Source organism: Papio anubis, chromosome 14, assembly GCF_008728515.1.
Source record: "Papio anubis isolate 15944 chromosome 14, Panubis1.0, whole genome shotgun sequence".
Lineage (NCBI taxonomy): Eukaryota > Metazoa > Chordata > Mammalia > Primates > Cercopithecidae > Papio > Papio anubis.
Genome location: NC_044989.1, coordinates 9,262,036 through 9,283,430, shown reverse-complemented (window position 1 = coordinate 9,283,430; position 21,395 = coordinate 9,262,036). Strand labels below are relative to the sequence as shown.

General features: G+C 42.0%; 1 protein-coding gene across 5 annotated transcripts in view; it reads right to left on the bottom strand.

Moving 5' to 3' along the window:
* CPSF3 (cleavage and polyadenylation specific factor 3) overlaps positions 1 to 21,395 on the bottom strand; it is a 50,930-nt gene that overhangs the window by 17,648 nt on the left and 11,887 nt on the right. For all 5 annotated transcript variants that reach the window (XR_002516509.2, XR_002516510.2, XM_003908254.5 and 2 more), the window contains 7 exons: positions 20,376 to 20,526; positions 15,941 to 16,116; positions 14,631 to 14,789; positions 12,936 to 13,082; positions 7,662 to 7,814; positions 3,388 to 3,496; positions 950 to 1,048 (listed from right to left, as the gene is read on the bottom strand). Coding sequence is in view for 3 of the 5 variants with exons in the window: in XM_003908254.5 (XP_003908303.1) it covers positions 950 to 1,048; positions 3,388 to 3,496; positions 7,662 to 7,814; positions 12,936 to 13,082; positions 14,631 to 14,789; positions 15,941 to 16,116; positions 20,376 to 20,526 (994 nt within the window). In the remaining 2 variants the exon portion in view is untranslated. The remainder of the gene's footprint in view (positions 1 to 949; positions 1,049 to 3,387; positions 3,497 to 7,661; positions 7,815 to 12,935; positions 13,083 to 14,630; positions 14,790 to 15,940; positions 16,117 to 20,375; positions 20,527 to 21,395) is intronic.

The window sequence follows — 21,395 nt, the reverse complement described above, 5'->3', positions numbered from 1 at the left end:
TCAGTAGCAAACTTAAGTGGTGTTCAAACATCTATGTTTTGTATACAAGAGATTTAGCCTTCTACTAGCATCTTTTAACGTATGACATAAAATTAGTCAATTGTTGCCAACTAGTTTTGTCTACCTTCTGTCTTCGTAAGCTTCAACATTCTACAGCGAAATTCTATTGTTCAAGAGACTTTTCTGGTCTTTCTAGCATCCTCTTACTCAAGGACAGTTCAGACATATTTTATTAACCTTCTATGTTATGACAGATTATACTAATGCAAGGTTCCGAGGTTTTAAAAAAAGGTTCTTTCTACTGGTTTATTTTATGGTAGTACTTCATGAGTCATGAAGAGCGTGACTGATGGAAAATATATTTTGTAATATGAAGTATTCTTGCTTTATCAGAAAGTCCACACCTTTTAATTTAGTCACTGCCCCTCATGATGTTAATACACAAAATCTCAAACTCAAATGGTCTAATATGAAAACAGACTAGGTTTATTTTCTCATTGGCCTTTGGCCAGTGGTCATGAACTCTTACAAAACCTGCTGTATAGACTGGTATCGATAGAGCCAGAAAAATTATTTTCACTGATCAAAGAAAAGAAACAGATAAAATTTTAGGTATGGTCAAGTAAAAGAGACTTCAAACAAGGAAAAGAGACTACTAGATTTTAAGTGGGTCAAAGATAAGTATTACAGAATTAAAAAATTTTTTGAGTATATTTTCTTTTTTTAATTTTTTTAAAGTTTTTCTTATTTTTTTTTCACAGGACCATCAGGCAAGAACATGAGTGTATTTTCTAAAATTTCACATAAAGGCAATAATAACATAATCATTTATATTAATAAAACATACAATTCTGAGATAATTATCAAAATTAAGTAACATTCTTTTCTAGGTAGAAAATTATCTTTAAAAAGACAGAAAACAACGAAATGAATTTCAATACACACACACCTGTCAACTTCTGCAGCTGGTAATAGAGCAAATTAAAGGGACCAGTATATGGAATGGCTTGGGTCTGCTTTACAGTGCTCATTGCCAAGTCAGTATAATCTGAAAAGAAAATTAGAATAGACTTGAAGAAACAATACCAGTCCTACAAAACACATACCAGGAGCAAAGAAAAAAGAAATAAAAGCAAAGTAAATGTCAACATGTTTTTCAGAAAGCTAACAAGATGCTCCTTAATTTGGTACCACCTTACATTTCCCCACCGATCTCCCTATGTCCCCACCTTTCTCCTTCAGTTAACTTCTGCTCCAGCAGTAAGAAAGCACCTCATGGCCAGGTGCGGTGGCTCATGCCTGTAATCCCAGCACTTTGGGAGGCCAAGGCGGGTGGATCATGAGGTCAGGAGTTCAAGACCAGCCTGGCCAAGACGGTGAAACCCCATCTCCACTAAAAGTACAAAAATCAGCTGGGCGTGGTGGCGGGTGCCTGTAATCCCAGCTACTCAGGAGGCTGAGGCAGAGAACTGCTTGAACCCGGGAGGCAGAGGTAGAAGTGAGCTGAGATCGTGCCATTGCACTCTAGCCTGGGCAACAGAGCAAGACTCTGTCTCAAAAAAAAAAAAAAAAAAAAGGAAAAGAAAGCACCTCATGTTCCCAAACATACCAGGTTCTTGGATGCCATAGAGCTGGTATGCCAGCTGTCATCTGCCTTCTTTCCTTGGTAACTCCCAACAATCTTTCACCACCTGGCACAAGGGCTGCCTAATTTACCAAGCTTTTCCCAACTGCTGAGGTGCACTGTCTGTCTTCACATACTTATCATGCACTTCTATATGCCACTGAGCAATACTGGGACTAGCTCTTTCCAAGATTGCTTCCCTCATTAGACTGATTTCAAGGGCTAGGACTATGTGGCATAAGAGTAAGAGCTCAGTAACTCGGAATGAAGGCACAAGTCAGACAATGACCTATGATGCTATGAAGTCTGATAGCTGGGCAATCTCATAGGTAAATACCTCACCACTGCTGCTATTTTTCTTTTCCTTTTTTTTTTCTTTTTTGAGACAGAGTCTCACACTGTTGCCCGGGTTGGAGTGCAATGGCGTGATCTCGGCTCACTGCAACCTCCACCTCCTACATTCAAGCAATTCTCCTGCCACAGCCTCCCGACTAGCTGGGACTACAGGCACGTGCCACCACACCCAGCAAATTTTTGTATTTTTAGTAGAGACAGGGTTTCACCATGTTGACCAGGATGGTCTCAAACTCCTGATCTTGTCATCTGCCCACCTTGACCTCCCAAAATGTTGGGATTATAGGCGTAAGCCACCATGTTCAGCCACTGCTATTTTTTATTCCAGCATAAAGTACATATAATGTATTAGTACCATGTAAATCACCTTGAGCACAGCATTTACTTGAAGATAACACCATATTCATTGGAAAATGACTTACTGATGGCTCAGTAAATTTATAAAGACAAAGAATGCACATGGAACTGTGTATCAACTTTGGGAAAAAAGCAGTTTACAAACTTAAATGTAATCTTATTAGTTTTGTGCAATTTTTCTTTTTTTTTTGAGATGGCATCTCGCTCTGTCACCAGGCTGGAATGCAGTGGCACTATCTCAGCTCACTGCAACCTCCACCTCCACGTTCAGCCTCCCGAGTAGCTGGGACTACAGGCACGTGCCACCACACCAATTTTTATATTTTCAGTAGAGTCGGTTTCACCATGTTGGTCAGGATGGTCTCGATCTCTTGACCTTGTGATCCACCTGCCTCGGCCTCCCAAAGTGCTGGTATTACAGGCGTGAGCCCCTGCACCTGGCCCAATTTTTCATTTTTCTCTACAATGAGCTTCAATTTATACACACACATTAGAGGCGTCAGTTATATAGTTGGTGTTACTTATTTGGATGTCGAAAGTTCCAAAATAATGAAAAAATTAGGCTTTACATTAATACTTTTTTGCTTTTAAAGAAATTATACAAGTTTTTGTTCCTACTCCTTTCGGAATGGTGAAGGAATAGAAAGGCCCAGCAAGTGATGTAAAGGTCATAAAAAACTGAAATGCTTATGCAAAGGTCCTAAAAACCAAATGACTTATCTGGGGAATCCAAAGTCACTTCAGAAAATAAAAGCCCACCAGTCTGTTGTAGAGGGTAGAAAATCGGGTGAACTCAGAAACGAACTTATGTTTCCAAAGACGAAGAAAGTGATTTCACGAATAATTTCAATCTTTCAGTAGTTCACGGGAGGTGTTTTTTTTCTCCTCCTGTGAACTACTACTATAGGTACAAAGCTAATTAGCTAACTTGCACCTATTCCTTTTTTATTTGTCTGTTACTTAAAATTTGGCCACAAGGTGAAGAGAAGTTTTCATAGATTTTCTTTCAGTGCTAAGGTGAAGTTAGATTTGACATTTAATAGTATACTTACTGGACAGGTCGCAAGGAGAAAGTATGTGATAATTAAAGTTTCTTTTAACAAGTATTCCTGAGACCCGCTGGCCTTGTTCTGGTTTTTTGTCTGCTAAAAATCCCATAACCTGTAAAAAAAAAAAATACTTGAAGAAAATAGAACCTGGTAAAATGCAGTTTTTCAGACAGTAAAATGCAGTTCATCATAATGATGACCATAACGTCTTTGAACTATGAAAACAACATATGGATTTAACCATGAAAAACATAAAATGTTTGATATCTCTATGATGAGGGCAGTCGCATTGCTACCAGTGTCAAAGAGAAGAGTCACAGTGGCAGATCTGGCATAGTTCAGTTCTAATCAGTTCAACAAGCAAGGAACTTACTAAGTGCTGGGGTTTAAGAAAGCTCTCACTAGCTGCACTGTAGTAGGGAAGGCCGGGAAGTCCCCGTGAAACACACACATGCACTCCCTCAGGCTGGCTGCAAACTCACAACAGAGAGTGAGGTCCACTGATACAAGTCTGGGAGGCTGTGGTACACCTAACACTAAAAGCAGCAGCAGTGGCTTTGAATAAAAAGGTCAATAAAAACAGGTTATGGGTGAGCTCATAAATTGAGGGAGAAACACTTTTAAGAGAATAAAATAACAACCACTTAAAAACAAAAATATTACAAACATGAAACCCACTATTCTTTTTTTTTTTGAGACGGCGTCTCACTCTGTCGCCCAGGCTGGAGTGCAGTGGCACAATCTCAGCTCACTGCAACCTCTGCCTCCCAGGTTCAAGCGATTCTCCCACCTCAGCTTCCCAAGTAGCTGGGATTACAGGTACCCACTACCATGCCCGGCTAATTTTTGTATTTTTAGTAAAGATGGGGCTTTGCTACATTGGCCAGCTGGTCTCGAACTCCTGACCTCAGGTGATCCACCCGCCTTGGCCTCCCAAAGTGTTGGAATTACAGGTGTGAGCCACCACACTCAGCCCCACTATTCATTTTTAAAAAGTCTCATGTATGGCTGGGCGCGGTGGCTCACACCTGGAATTCCAGCACTTTGGGAGGCCGAGGCGGGCAGATCAAGAGGTCAAGAGATTGAGACCATCTTGGCTGGCCAACATGGTGAAACTCCATCTCTACTAAAAATACAAAAAACTAGCTGGCCCTGGTGGCGGGCGCCTGTAGTCCCAGCTACTCGGGAGGCTGAGGCGGGAGAATGTCATGAACCTAGGAGGCAGAAGTTGCAGTAAGCTGAGATTGCACCACTGCACTCCAGCCTGGCGACAGAGCGAGACTCCGTCGCAAAAAAAAAAAAAAAAAAAAAACACGTAATTTATTTATTTTTTTGAGACAGAGTATTACTGTCACCCAGGCTGGAATGCAGTGGTGTGATCATCGCTCACCATGTGTACCACCAAGCCTGGCTTTTTTTTTGTATTTTTTGTAGAGATGGGGTTTCACCATGTTGCCCATGCTGATCTTGAATTCCTGAGCTTAAGGGATCTGCCTGCTACAGCCTCCCAAAGAGCGGGGATTACAGGCGTGAGCCACCACGCCTGGCTGAAACCCAGTATTCTTAAATATAACTTCTCTCAACTGCACGTAAATGAGCTCAAGGGAATAAACGCAGTGTGTTCCATACTTGTTTACCTTTAAGCAAGTAAGGGCAAACAGCAACCAGGCAGTGCTATATTTGTTCTCATAACTATAAACACAGAGGGTTGCATTTCATAGGATTTCTTAGGGTTATTTTCTCCTTAACTGCTGGTAGCTTTCAGAAAAGAACCTTTGCTCCTAGGAGATTAATTTTAATATAGTGATGTTGTACTTGAGAAAGAAAAACAACTAAAGGTAATGATTTTAAATCATTAAAATCATAGGTGAGAAACAGAACACTCCAATAAGAAACCCAGCTTTTCCTGAACTCAGTTCAATTCATCTTCTAAACTGTCTGACTGCAAAACTTTATTTTTTCTTCCCATAAATCCACCACCAGCGGAGGATGGGAAATATACAGTTCTAGATTCTCAAATGAGTATATTTTTCTACAGGTATAAGAAAAACACTATTAAATTGGCCCCTGAGAAGTTTTTGAACAGTAAGACTCAGGAGTAACCACAACCATTTACAACAAAAACCTCATACCCTAAGTTTTGCTAATTTCTTTTTTTCCTCCAATTCATCTTCAAGAAAGGATATTCATTAATTAGCATCTGCAGGTTTGGCTCATTATGTATTAAAAGTGTGTTGTAAAGTTGCTATTAACATTTTTTTTTTTTTTTTTTTAAGATGGAGTCTTGCTCTGTCGCCCAGGCTGGAGTGCAGTGGCGTGATCTCGGCTCACTGCAACCTCCGCCTCCCAGGTTCCAGCGATTCTCCTGCCTCAGCCTCCTGAGTGGCTGGGACTACAGTTGCGCACAACCACAACTGGCTAATTTTCGTATCCTTAGTAGAGACAGGGTTTTCTCCATGTTGGCCAGGCTGGTCTTGAACTCCTGACCTCAGATGATTTGTCCACTTCAGCCTCCCAAAGTGCTGGGATTATGGACGTGAGCCACAGCTCCTGGCCCATATGTTGATATTTCAGCCTTCTACTAAATCATTAAAAATTTGAGCCTGAGACTGGGCATGGTGGGTCACGCCTGTAATCCCAGCACTTTGGGAGGACAAGATGGGTGGATCACTTGAAGTCAGGAGTTTGAGACCAGCCTGGACAATGTGGTGAAACACCGTCTCTACTAAAAATACAAAAAAAAATTAGCCGGGTGTGGTGGTGGGTGCCTGTGATCCCAGCTAATCAGGAGGCTGAGGTAGGAGAATTGCATGAACCTGGGAGGCGGAGGTTGCAGTGAGCCGAGAGAGCGCCATTGCACTCTAGCCTGGGCGACAGAGCGAGACTCCTTCTCAAAAAAAAAAAAAAAAAAAATTATTTGTGCCTGTAGTCCCAGCTACTTGGGAGGCTGAGATGGGAGGATCAGCTGAGCCTAGGGAGGTCGAGGACGCAGTGAGTCATGAATGCACCACTGCACTCCAGCCTGGGCAACAGAGTGAGACCCTATCTCAAAACAAAAAAACAGAACATGGGAGCTGCGGATATCTCTTCAACATACTGATTTCAATTCCTTTTTAAAAATTTAAAATTATATATAATTTTTTAAAAGTTTTCCTTAGAAGTATTTCTAAAGGAGTTGTGATCAACAGAAGTAAAGATGCAGATTTCTGACAGCATCCCTTTAAAAAGGCAGCTCAGGCTTTCCTTAACTATTTCAACTTCAAATTCTGAAAACAGTACACTTCACTCTGAAAAATGAGCAATTCTTTTTTTATTTTTTTGAGACAAGGTCTTGCTCTGTCACCCAGGCTGGAGCACAGTGACAGGACAATGGCTCACTGTGGCCTCAACCTCTTGGGCTCAAGTCATCCTCCCACCTCAGCCGCCCGGGTAGCCGGGACTACAGGCACATGCCACCGCACCCAGCTAATTTTTGTATTTTTCGTAGAACTGGCTTTCACCATGTTGCCCAGGCTGGTCTTGAACTCCTGAGCTAAAGCGATTTGCCTGACTTGGCCTCCCAAAGTCCTGGGATTACAGGAGTGAGCCACCGTGCCCAGCCTTGATTACTTCTTTTTTGTTTGTTTTGAGACAGAGTCTCACTCTGTCACTCAGGCTGGAGTGCAGTGGCGCGATTGCAGCTCACTGCAACCTCCATCTCCCGGGTTCGAGGGATTCTCCCACCTCAACCTCCCAAGTAGCTGGCAACCATGCCCAGCTAATTTTTTAAAAAATATATATATTTTTAGTAGAGCCGGGGTTTTACCATGTTGGCCAGGTTGGTCTCCAACTCCTGACCTCAAGTGATCCATGCGCCTCAGCCTCCCAAAGTGCTGGGATTACAGGCGTGAACCACTGAGCCTGGCCGATTAATTTTTAAAAAGAAAATGTTTCCATATATTCCACCATATCTACACAAACATACATGGCTACAGTAACAAACAGTAAGGAACAGTTCTTTACCCTCAGATGTGGGAAGGAAAAGCAAGTGGAGATGTGGATTAAAGATCTATGAGATTCAGCTGCATTAAGATCTAATCTAGCTGAACATTTTCCACCTGAAGAAATGAATGAACAGAACCAAAAGAAGCCAGAAAGGAGAAGGATAAAATTCCTGTAGTATAACAAATAGACAGAAATAAGCATATTCTTTTGACTAAAGATCTATTTTCTTATGAAGTACAGTCTTTCATGAAGAAAAAACAAGGATCGGATAGACAGGAGCCATAACCTTTTACCTTGGCTAGTTTTTCTCCTCTGAAGTTTAAGGTCACTGCTTCTGTATTCCGAGGATTATGAACCTCTATGTGAACTTCATCATTATCTTCATATTCTCGAATCAGTGCTGCTTTCAGTCTGGCCATTTCGTTCTGTTCTCCATGGACTAAAATCTACATAGAATAAATGTTAAAAGAATATAGGGAAACATTATTCAGATTAATCATGGTCCTGAGTTGAATTAATTAAGTATATGAAATAGAGACATACTTGGAAGTTATGAAACTTTACTACTAGGACCTCCAGCCAATTCAACTTGTATACACATACTCATTCTGTTTGGCTTCAAAAGATCCTTATGTGGTACTATTTGAACAAAGAGTAAAGAAACTTCTTTTCCTTTTTCTTTCCTTTTTCTTTTTTTTGAGGTGGAGTCTCGCTCTATTGGCAGGCTGGAGTGCAGTGGCGCGATCTCAGCTCACTGCAACCTCCGCCTCCCAGATTCAAGCAATTCTCCTGCCTCAGTCTCCCGAATAGCTGGGACTACAGGTGCGTGCCATCACGCCCAGCTAATTTTTGTATCTTCAGTAGAGACGGGGTTTCAGCATGTTGGCCAGGATGGTCTCAATCTCTTGACCTCGTGATCCACCCGCCTCGGCCTCCCAAAGTGCTGGGATTACAGGGGTGAGCCACCGCGCCCGGCCAAGAAACTTCTTTTCTACTCCAGTCTTTGCCACTAATGAGATACACGCCTTTTCCATGTTTCACTGCTTCTATGTTCATAGTGGTAAAGGGCTGACTTCTGTAATCTCTTCTAGTTTTAAATGCCTATGACTCTTGTACAAAACTATTGCTACCCTACTATATCAGAAAACACCCATAGTTCCCTTTTTTTTCTTTTTGTGAGATGGAGTCTTGCTCTGTCGCCCAGGCTGGAGTGTAGCAGTGGCGTGATCTCAGCTCACTGCAGCCCCTACCTCCTGAGTTCAAGCGATTCTCCTGAGTGAGCCTCCCAAGTAACTGGCACTATAGGTGCACACCACCATGCCTGGCTAATTTTTGTATTTTCAGTAGAGACGGGGTTTTACCATGTTGGTCAGGCTGGTCTCGAACTCTTGACTTTGTGATCTGCCTGCCTCGGCCTCCCAAAGTGCTGGGATTACAGGCGTGAGCCACCGAGCCTGGCCTACCTCATATATTTATATATTTTTGGAGACAGGGTCTCACTCTGTTGCCCAGGCTGGAGTACACTGGTGTGATCATGGCTCACTGCAGCCTCAACCTCCAGGGATCAAGCAATCCTCCTGCCTCAGCCTCCGACATAGCCAGGACTACAGGCATACACCACCATGCCCAGCTAATATTTGTATTTTTTGTAGAGACAGGGTCTTGCATGTTGCCCAAGGTGGTCTCGAACTCCTGGGCTCAAGTGATCTGCCCACCTTGGCCTCCCAAAGTAGTAGGATTATAGGTGTGAGCCACTGTGCCTATCCTAATAAAATATTTCAGAACCAAATGGAACATTTTATTACTTTATATATTTCTTTATTTAAAGACAGAGTCTTGCTCTGTTGTCCAGGTTGGAGTGCAGTGGCATAATCTTGGCTCACTGTGGCCTCAATCTCCCAGGCTTATGCAATCCTCCCACCTTAGCCACCCAGGTAGCTGGGACTACAGGCATGAGCCACCATGGTTGGCTAGTTTTATTTTATTTTTGTAGAGACAAGGTCTCACTATGTTGTCTAGGCTGGTGTCAAACTTCTGGGCAGTCCTCCTACCTCAGCCTCGCAGAGTGGTATGATTACAGGCATGAGCCACTGTGCCCAGCCCCAATGATATATTTTAAAGGGTGTTTACAACAACAGCATTAGCAACCAGTCCCTTTTCATTCACTTTTGTAACTTCTATCTTACAAGACAGATTGTTCTTTTTATTGTTTGTTTGAGACAGTCTTACTCTGTAGCCCAGACTGGAGTGCAGTGTCGTGATCTTGGCTCACTGCAGCCTCTGCCTCCAGGATTCAAGGGATTCTCATGCCTCAGCCTCCAAGTAGCTGGGATTACAGGTGTGAACCACCACACCTACCTAATTTTTATACTTTTAGTACAGATGGGGTTCACCATGTTGGCCAGGCTGGTTTTGAACTCCTGGCCTCAAGTGATCCACCTGCCTCGGCCTCCCAAAGTGCTGGGACTGCAGGACTGAGCCACTGCGCCCGGCCAAGATAGACTGTTCGTAGCGTCTCACACGTGGTAGATGGCTTGCGGCTGGGCATAGCCAGCACCAGCACGTGGCAGGGCTTACTGCTTGGTGGGGAAGGGCCTGGGCCTGGCTGCCTGAGCAGAATCCTGGTGCTGCTGCTTATGAGCTGTGTAACCTTGACCAAGTGATTTCACGCCTCAGTTTTCCCATCTGCAGAACAGCTGTAGGTCATGAAAATTAAGCAAGTCAGTTCATATAAAACACATGTACGGTGCCTGGCATGTGGTAAATAATCAATGTGAGCTAGTACTGATTACTACCACCAACACTACTAGTGTTGCAATTTTATCCTGCAGCTATACTTTTGCTAGAGCCGGTTATTACAGGAAAATGAGCATGAAGTTCAACCCAGGAACTTAAACTAGAACCAGAGAGTGACAGGATGAAATGGGGCTGAGGATGAGGTGGTGACACCACACAGAAAGAGCAACACGGCTTTTCCTCCCTGGCTTGGAAATCTGGGGGGATGTTCATGCACACATTCAATAAGAAACACCTGGGAGGAGCCTACTCTGTGACTAAACTCTACACACCATGATGCTATGAACAGGAGAGTGGTATTTCTCGACCAAATAATCTGCTCATTAAGGGCCAGTGCTGTGAGGCCTATCATGCTAGAAAGAACTCAAAAACTAACAAAAGACTGCAAGAAAAGGTGCTCAACATCATTAGTCATTAAAGAAATGAAAATCAAAACCACGAGATACCATTTCACACTAGCTGAAAAGTGACACAGCCCAAGTGTCCATCCACAGGTGAATGGATAAACAACATGTGGTCTACATACAACGGACCATGACTTAGGCATGAAGTGCTGATACATGCCACAATGTGATGAACCTTGAAAACACCATAGGCATTATGATTCCTCTTAGATGAAATACCTAGAACAGTCAAATTCATAGAAACAGAAAGTAGATTCGAGATTACCAGGGTGGGTGGAAGGAAATGGGGAGTTACTGTGTAACGGTACAGAGTTTCTGCTTGGAGTGATGAAAAGCTGTGAAAACAGAATGTGGTGATGGTTGTACAACACTGTGAATATAATTAATGCCACTGGTTTGTACACTTAAAAATGGTTAAAACTGCAAATTTTATGTTAGATATTTTACCACAGTAAAACATATTTAAAAAAAACGAGCAAGGCCAGGTGCAGTGGCTCATGCCTGTAATCCTAGCACTTTGGGAGGCTGAGGTGAGTGGATCACCTGAGGTCAGGAGTTCGAGACCAGCCTGGCCAATGTAGTGAAACCCTGTCTCTAGAGAAAATACAAAAATTAGCTTGGCGTGGTGGCACGTACCTGTAACCCCAGCTACCCGGAAGGCTGAGGCAGGAGAATCGCTTGAACCCAGGAGGCAGAGGCTGCAGGGAGCCGAAATTGGCGCCACTGCACTGCAGCCTAGGCAACAGAGCAAGACTCCATCCAAAAAAAAAAAAACCAAAAACAACAAGCAAACAAACAAAACTAACAAAAGGCCATTTCTTCTGCTTTCCGATACACTTGGAAAGGGCACTTCATCTATTTTCTATGGACACATGCTTCATTAGTGTTCTTCTAATAAAAAATACACACTTTTTTCAGCTTACCCCTCCTTTCCAATTCCATCAAAATATCTAATTTATTTTTAATAAGTTACATCATACTTAAAAATATAAGTAAGTTGGCCAGGTGCAGTGGCTCACACCTGTAATTCCAGCACTTTGGGAGGCTGAGGCGGGTGTATCACAAGGTCAGGAGTTCAAGATCAGCCTGGCCAAGATGGTAAAACCCCATCTCTACTAAAAATACAAAAATTAGCCAGGTGTGTTGGTGGGCACCTGTAATCCCAGTTACTCAGCTGAGACACAGAGCTGCTTGGGAGCCAAGGCGGGCGGATTGCCTGAGGTTAGGAATTCGAGACCAGTCTGGCAAACATGGTGAAACCCTGTCTCTACTAAAAATACAAAAAAATTAGACAGGTGTCATGATGTGTGCCTGTAATCCCAGCTACTCGGGAGGCTAGGGTAGGGGAATTGCTTGAATCAGGGAGGTGGAGGCTGCCGCAAGCCGAGATCGTGCCACTGCATTCCAGCCTGGGTGACAGAGCGAGACTCCCATCTCAAAAATAAATAAATAAATAAATAAACAGATAAATAAATCATATACTAATAAGGAACTATATAGTATATTTCTTTTTTTTTTTTTGAGACAGAGTCGCCCAGGCTGGAGTGCAGTGGCATGATCTCGGCTCCCTGCAAGCTCCACCTCCCGGGTTCACACCATTCTCCTGCCTCAGCCTCCTGAGTAGCTGGGACTACAGGCGCCCGCACCACACCCAGCTAATTTTTGTATTTCTAGTAGAGATGGTGTTTCACTGTGTTAGCCAGGATGGTCTCAATCTCCTGACCTCGTGATCCACGCTCCTCAGCCTCTCGAAGTGCTGGGATTACAGGCGTGAGCCACCATGCCCGGCCACGCTATATAGTATATTTCATATCTATTTAAATCTTAAACTTATACTATTATGTGACTTGTCTTTCTCCTCTCTCCAAATGATCCTTGTACTATTTCTTATTATTAAGCATTTACTATGTGCCAAGCACCACATTAAGTGCTTCAGATATGTTCTCTCACTTGGTCCTTACAATAACCTTATGAGCTGTTATTATTCCTATTTACAAATGAGGTACAGAGAGGTTAAGTAGCTTGCCAAGGGTTACACAGTAAGTAAGAGATGGAGCTGGCATTCCAAATGAGCAGTCATACTCCAAGCCTGGCTCTTAAATTATTGGAGAGGCAGCAGAAAATAATAGAAAAACATTAGGATTGGGGTTGGTAGGTCTGAGTAAGAGTCGGTTACGGAGAAAGGGTGCAGCTTGTTGAAATCAAAGGGGAGTTGTAAAGGCCAAACGCGAGCGCACGTGGAAGGCTCTGCTCATGGGGTATTGCATTAGGAGGTGGTGATGCTTGCTTTGTGAACTGCCTGCTGCAGTTTCCTGGGTATGCACTTCTTTTCCCTTTAGTACAATAAATCAAATTCATAAGACTAACCACATGAGGCGGTTTCAAAGCACGAATAAATTCACTGGTTTGCTGGTAATCCGTGTGAGCTGAGAAAGAAATGTAATCAACAGACATTTTCAGTGGTAACTTCTGTCCAGACATAGTGGTGATTTCTTCAGGTTCAGACATGATGTGCTGTGGAAAATGAAGAAAAATAACATAACAAACTACCCAGTTATAAACGTAAAGGTACATTTTCATTTTTTTCATGCAGTCATAAACTCATGTTAAATTTAGGACCTTCAGCACAAAATCATTCTAATATAACTGACTCAGTAAATATCAAATACTCATGTTCTCAATCAAGCAAACATTTAATGAGAAAAGTAAACAAATTAACTAAAACTCATCTATCTGGTGTGCTGTCAGTGAGAATCGTAACTCTACGCTTGGAAAGACAAACCTGTATTCCCAACTACTCTTGTGCTCTCCAAAGTCATTTCCCAGATATGTGGATACATTTCTATTCTGAAAATCTTTGTTTTTTGAAATAGGGTCTCACTTTGTCACCCAGGCTGAAATGCAGTGTGTGATCTCAGCTCACTGCAGCCTCAACCTCCTGGGTTCAAGCAATCCTCCTGCCTCAGTCCCCCAACTAGCTAGGACTACAGGCATGTGCCACCACGCCTGGCTAATTTTTCTATTTTTTGTAAAGATGGGATTTCTCCATGTTGCCCAAGCTGGTCTTGAACTCCTGAGCTCAAGTGATCCACACATTGTGGCCTCCCAAAGCGCAGGATTACAAGTGTGAGCCACCATGCCAGGCCCGGAAATCAATTTTTTTTTTTTTTTGGAGACGCAGTCTTGCTCCGTCATCCAGGTTGGAGGGCAGTGGCGCCAATCTTGGCTCACTGCAACCTCTGCCTCCAGTTTCATGCAATTCTCCCTGCCTCAGCCTCCCGAATAGCTGGAATTACAGGCACACGCCACCACGCCCAGCTAATTTTTTGTATTTTTAGTAGAGACGGGGTTTCGTCATGTTGGCCAGGCTGGTCTCAAACTCCTGGCCTCAGGTGATCTGCCCGCCTTGGCTTCCCAAAGTACTGGGATTACAGGTGTGAGCCACTGCACCCAGCCTGGAAATCTATTTTAAATACAACATTGCCACTAAAGAACTTTATAGAACAAGGTAAAGTAATAAAGATTATCAAAATAAAGAATCATATTTTTAAAAATAAAATAGATGTTAATGCTAAGAGGATGAGAATGTGATGCCTGGATGCTCAGAAACTGCCTCTCAAATTCTGCATGTATTTTCTACAATTTCTACATCCCTAAGAGCTGAAAACCAATGTTTCATAACAGTAGAAGGTGGTCAACCCAAACACATTCTACAGCTTTTTAAGATCATACATATTAGTAAACCTGTTCTTCATGAGATGAGGGAGGGTATTCACGTGTTTGTCTCAAATAGGTTCCTGTCCATCATTCTCTACTTGCAACCAGATGAGCACTTCTCAAACTTTAATTTGTACATCAATCACCTGGGACCTCATTATGCCATTCAGTGTCTGCATAATTCCACATCCTACGCTCATATCTAGCTACCTATTCTCATCCTCATTTTAAAAAATCAAAACTTGTACTATTTAAAGAATTACTTCAGTGCAAAAACCTGTAAGGACCCTACCACCTCCATAATTCTGATTAGGAATAACACAATAGCCTATGACTATAATTGACCTTGGCAAGTGTCCCTTCCACACAGTATCCTGCTATAATGACACCGTTCCTCTTATCAGTACACCAGCTTTCAAATAACTCTCTGGATAAGCCACTTTGCATCATGCCTGGGGAGGCCATGACAACACTGGGACCAATGTCATCAAAATGATCCATGCTCTAAGAGAGAAAACAGAATGGGAAAAGTATGTTAGCTACCAGCAGCTGACAAAGCATTCTTTCTTTTTAAAGAATAACAACAGGCTAAGGAAGAGATTAATCACACTACTGAAAGGGCCTTCACAAGATCGGTACACATTTTAAGTTCAGTTACCAAGTTCCTAACAGTTTAGGCTAGGAATGGTAGAAAAACCAAGTAATAAAAAGCAGTCAGTTCACGCTGATCTTCAAAACCTTCTACTGGCAGCTAGAGAGCCATCAGAACCATCAGGACCATCTTCAGTGCCTACCAGGCAGGCAGAAAAGTAAAAGGAAGAGTCAAATGGGTCTTGATCTACCCAAGACACAACTCTGAAAAAATATTCCCAAAGACTCACAATGGCTTTGCATGCTCCATGAATATTTTGAGCTGGCCTGGAAATCAAAAAGTTTAACCCTGTTCTAGGGAGAACTTGTCTATAATCCTTAAGCAGTTAACTTAAAATATATACTTTATGAACAAAGCCTATTTACAACTGGAAGACCACTTTTAAATTATTTCAGACATCAATTGAGTTCAAGCATCAATTGAGTTAAACAGTATTTTTTAAATTAAATAAAATCAGATTTTATTGAATGCTTCTAGAAAAGTATATAAAAATTTTCATATATAGAATTTGCAGCACTAATCAAAAAGATGATTTGGTTTGAGTGAGAAGAGAAACTTAAATACATAATACAAGATACTTTTCTCCTCAGAACTTTTTATTCCTACAGCAAAAGAGATAAGTATTATAAATACTGAGAACACATGGCTACTTGGGGTAAGTGGCAAAATCTGTTGAAGCAAAAAAAGAACGTCAGCTGCTGAAGTTTTGTTTTCCTGCAGAAAAACGACACCAGCTAGAGAAGAGGTAAGACTCTAGCAAGAGGAATTCAGCTAGAGTCACTGACACGCGCTGTCTATGATTTTTATCTTATTTTTATAGACACAGGGTCTCATTATCTTGCCCAGGCCGGTCTCAAACTCCTGAGTTCTAGTGATCCTCCTGCCTCGGACTCCCAAAAGGCTAAAATTACAGCCATGAGCCATTACTTGCGGCCTCGTACCTCCTACTCCTAATGACTGATTTGGTTTTATCCATCCTTGTCTTTCTTCCACAAGCACTCACCTTGAGGTTACTAATGTGTTTGAAAACAAAGGGATTATTGATGTTGATCTGTTTGCGGATTTTGTCATTCATGGCATTTACATATGTCTGGTACACTGCCATACACTTCTTGGCCAAAGATGATGCATAGTATATTGGAATGTCATGTAGTTCTGGGTGATTCTGCCAGTACTCATCTAGAGAGATTTTGCAAGAAACAAACATCACTTTGTTACATGGGGTAAATAGTTCAAATAATAAATGATACACATAGAAACAAGAAATGATACACACACAACCAAGAAATAAAGCACATAACTATATTTTAAAGAGTTTAAGCAAAATTATCCTGGTTGTAACTAACTTAAATTTACAAAACCAAAACTTACTTCTAAATGGCACATGACCTAAAAAAGAATGCTGTGATCATAGTCCAAAGATGTGGAGGCTTTTAAAAATGACTCAGTAGGCCGGGCGTGGTGGCTCAAGCCTGTAATCCCAGCACTTTGGGAGGCTGAGACGGGTGCATCACGAGGTCAGGAGATCGAGACCATCCTGGCTAACATGGTGAAACCCCGTCTCTACCAAAAAAATACAAAAAATTAGCCGGGCGAGGTGGCGGGCACCTGTAGTCCCAGCTACTCGGGAGGCTGAGGCAGGAGAATGGCCTAAACCCGGGAGGCGGAGCTTGCAATGAGCTGAGATCCAGCCACTGCACTCCAGCCTGGGCGACAGAGCGAGACTCCGTCTCAAAAAATTAAAAAAAAAAAAAAAAAAAAAAAAAATTACTCAGTATAAATTTACACTGAAGTCTATAACTTATTACCATAACGAGACACTAAATAATAAATTTTTATTTAAATGTATTAGAAAAACATATTAGAAAAAATTCTGTGGTTTTAAATAAAAATGTATTATTAATATTTCAAACAGATTTATTGAGTGCTAATTACAAAACAGAATTGCCAAGAGTTCACCAATTTTGAACACTTAAAAAAAAAAAGTAGTCATATTATGCTATTATTGTTTTTTTTGTTTTTGTGTTTTATACCCAGGCTGTCGACCAGCCTTGAGGGTAGTGGTGTAATCATGGCTCATGGCAGCCTCAACCTATTAGGTTCAAGTGATCCTCCCATGTCAGCCTTCTGAGTAGCTGTGACTACAGGAGTGTGCTACCACACTCGGCTAATTTTTTTTTTTTTTTTTGAGACTGGGTCTCACTATGTTGCTCAGGCTGGTCTCAAACTCTGGACTTAAGTGATCCTCCTGCCCAGCCTCCCAAAGTGCTGGGATTACAGGCATGAGCCACCACACTCAGCCATGCTTGTATTTTTAAAAAACTACTAACTAGTTTCTGATAATTAAAGAAAGCAGTGGGTAATATACCTTCAAAAAAACTTATGTTAAAGGAAAAGCGCTCATTAAATCCCAAAATTTTATCAAGGTAGTATGGCTGAAAGACACCCTTTATTCTAATAGGTGCCTCTGTGGTTTGAAAATGTATTATATGCCTATTATATTACTTGCATCTATAATTTCTAATTTTCAAAACAACTTACGAAGACTTATCACCATCTGAACTAGCAAACTAAGGGTAAAACAAAAGGCTGAATATTGTGTCAATTTTATTCTTCCATTTGATGTATCAATGATAATTCTATATGAGGACAAAAACTTTGTCACGTGTGTTACAAATAAATTTCCTGCTTTGTCTTCTAGTTTATCCCATTCATGATTCGTTTCTCTTATGATTTCTTAGACACCCTAAAGCGGATTACATCCCACAACCACGCCACCATTTCTTGTTTTGTTGTGTGTGTGTTTATGAACAAATTTTGAAGATTAAAAAAGTTAAATAATTTGCCCAAGGTCATATGGCTGTAGCCATATGATAGATTTGATCTGAAACACAGATAAGATTTGAAAGCAGCTGTCCTTTCTATTATACTATATTACAAGGGAGACTTCAAGGAAAAAGGGCAACCAGTTGCAAAGAGCAGATGGTAGAACTGCCAGATAAAAATATCAAACACCCAGTTAAACTTGAATTTCACGTGAACAACAAAAGATTTTTAGTATAAGGATATATACTAACGAGACCAGCCTGGCCAATGTGGTGAAATCTTGTCTCTACTAAAAATACAAAAATTAGCCAGGCATGGTGGCGCATGCCTGTAATCCCAGCTACTCAGGAGGCTAAGACAGGAGAATAGCTTGAACCCGGGAGGCAGAGGTTGTGGTGAGCCGAAATCACGCCAAGCTGAGATAGTGCCACTGCTCTCCAGCCTGGGTGACAGGGTGAGACTCTATCTCAAAAAAAAAAAAAAGAAAGAATATATATTAAATATTTGGTACACTTATATTAAAACATGATTATTTATCTGAACCTAAAATTTAATGAGTTGTCCTCTAGTTTTATTTGCTAAATCTGGCAGTCCAATTTGATGGTGGCAACATTGTTTCAACTTCCTAACTTCTCTGCTCTTCATCTTACTGGTCACAAAGACTTCGACTTCAAGACTTCTAAGGACGAATTTGACTTGCAGTTAGGCAGGAGGACTAATCAAGATCAGAAGACTGAATTATATTCGGATTTGGGAAATTCAGCTTCTAGAAGTCCTATCTGTTACAGATTTGCTTTTCATCTGGGGTCATTTCTTCCAACTTTCCTTCTGTTTTCCTTTTCAGTGTAACAGGGATACTATTTTTTTCTCCTCCTCACCGAGATGGCAGAATAGAGAGGAAGAGGTAAGATGCAAGCATTTCTAGTGCTTCACACAGAGGTTACATACATGCAAAGCACCCTTTTTATTATTATTATTATTATTTTTTTAAGACAGGGGCTCAGTCTGTCGCCCAGGCTGGAGTGCGGTGGCACAATCTCGGCTCACTGTAACCTCTGCCTCCCAGGCTCAAGTGATCCTCCCACCTCAGCCTCCCAGGTAGCTGAGGGACAACAGGTGTGCACCACCATACCCAGCTAATTCTTTGTATTTTTTGTAGAGACAGGGTCTTGCCTTGTTGCCCAGGCTGGTCTCAAATTCCTGGGCTCAAGTGATCTTCCACCCTCAGCCTCTCAAAGTGTTGGAATTAGGGATTACAGGCGTGAGCCACTATGCCTGGCTGCAAAGCACCTTCTTTTATTCTTTAATAAGAGTGGTTTTCCCAAATAGATCACAGAATGTGAGGTAGAAGGGATCATTAAGTACAAATGTATGCTAAAAAGTAACAACCATTGTTCCTCTTATTACAAAAAGTTATATACATGTTCACTGAAGTACTTGTAAAATGGAGAAAAGCAGAAAACAAAAAATATCACCCATATTCTCACTATCCAGATTTAGTATTTTTTTCGGCCATTTGTGTGTGCATTTTTTACCTAACTAGGATCAGAGTACATACAGGTTTTTTTGTTTTCAGAGTCTTGCTCTGTCAGCCAGGCTGGAGTGCAGTGGCGCAATCTCAGCTCACTGCAACCTCTGCCTCCCAGGATCAAGCAATTCTCATGCCTCAGCCTCCAGAAAAGCTGGGACTACATGCGTGCGCCACCACACCTGGCTCATTTTTCTATTTTTGGTAGAGACAAAGTTTCATCACGATAGCCAGGCTGGTCTTGAACTCCTGGCGTCAAGTGATCTGCCCACCTCAGCCTCCCTCAGTGCTAGGATTACAGGCCTGAGCCACCACGCCCGGCACAGAGTCCATACAGTTTTGAACTCTACTTTTTTGGTTGACTTAATATATTATGTGAAAGTATGTAATTACTCATCTGTAACACAATTTTTTCCTATAATGTTATATTTACTGACATGGTATTTCTTTGAAAATACTAAAATGATGAATACCTTTCTTGACAAAATTTTCTGTACATCTCATTTATTTCCCAGAAGCGGAACTGCTGGCCAAAGGGTACACATATTTTAAGACTTCTGATGGCTACCAGAAGGGGACGCCAGTTCACATTCCCAGCGGCAGTGCATGAGAGTTGCTGTTTTCCTAGGCTATTCCTAGATCCAAATCCCTAGTTTTTTTTTTTTTTTTTTTTTTGAGACGGAGTCTCACTCTGTCGCCCAGGCTAGAGTGCAGTGGTACAATCTCAGCTCACTGCAATCTCCACCTCCCAGGTTCAAGCAATTCTCTGCCTCAGCCACCTGAGCAGCTGGGATTACAGGCATCCGTCACCATGCCCGGCTAATTTTTGTATTTTTAGTAGAGATGGGGTTTCACCATCTTGGTCAGGCTGGTCTTGAACTCCGGATCTCATGATCTACCCAAATCAGCCTCCCAAAGTGCTGGGATTACAGGTGTGAGCTACCGCGCCCGGCCCCAAATCCCTATTTTTAAATGAAGAAAACTGAAGTCCAGGATGGTGGAATGACTCATCCAAGACCATGTTATTATCCTGATAAAATGACAAGATTTTAATCATCTCCCAAATAGAAAGGAAATGGCATACCCAGAATCAAGAGCAGCTCCTGAGCCCTTCCAAGAGCGAAGACAGGAATGAGACCCCTGCCTCCTCTGTTTACAATGTCGTGGACAGTGTTACAGAATCTTGCCTCTCGCTCTTCACGTTTCTCATGGATGTGGGTCCCATAAGTAGATTCCTAAATAACATATTAGAAGTGTGAGACTAAAACCAATGATCCCCAAAGAATTCAAAAGTTAAACATCAGTGAAATGCTGAGGGGCTAAGCAATTTACTTCTCCATTAGCATGTCATTTACTCGAACATGTGTTGTCATAATAGCAATTGGGAAGAGCAAGCAAGAATGCTAGAATTCAGGCCCAGCGCAGTGGCTCACAACTGTATCACAGCACTTTGGGAAGCCAAGGCAAGTGGATCACCTGAGGTCAGGAGTTCAAGACCAGCCTGGCCAACGTGGCGAAACCCTGTCTCTACTAAAAATACAAAAGTTAGCTGGGCATGGTGGTGGGCGGTTGTAATCCCAGCTACTCCAGAGGCTGAGGCAGGAGAATAGCTTGAACCCAGGAGGAGGTTGCAGTGAGCTGAGATTGCACCATTGTACTCTACCTGGTCGACAGAGCAAGACTCCATCTCAAAAAAATACAATTTAACAACAACAACAAAACAGGCCAGGCATGGTGGCTCATGCCTGTAATGCCAGCATTTTGGGAGGCCAAGGCGGGTAGATCTTCTGAGGTCAGGAGTCCAGCCTGACCAACATGATGAAAGCCCGTCTCTACTAAAAATACAAAAATTAGCTGGGCATGGTAGTGCATGCCTTGTAATCCCAGCTATTCAGAAGGCTGAGGCAGGAGAATCACTTGAACCTGGGAGGCAGAGGTTGCAGTGAGCCGAGATCGCGTCACTCACTCCAGAGTGAGACTCCATCTCAAAAAACAAAACAAAACAAAACAAAACAAAACAAAGAATGCCAGAATTCAAATCTAAGTAAGAAGAACATTTTATAAAATGGAATCAGGAAATAGTCCAAAACTGTATTTTCTTCCC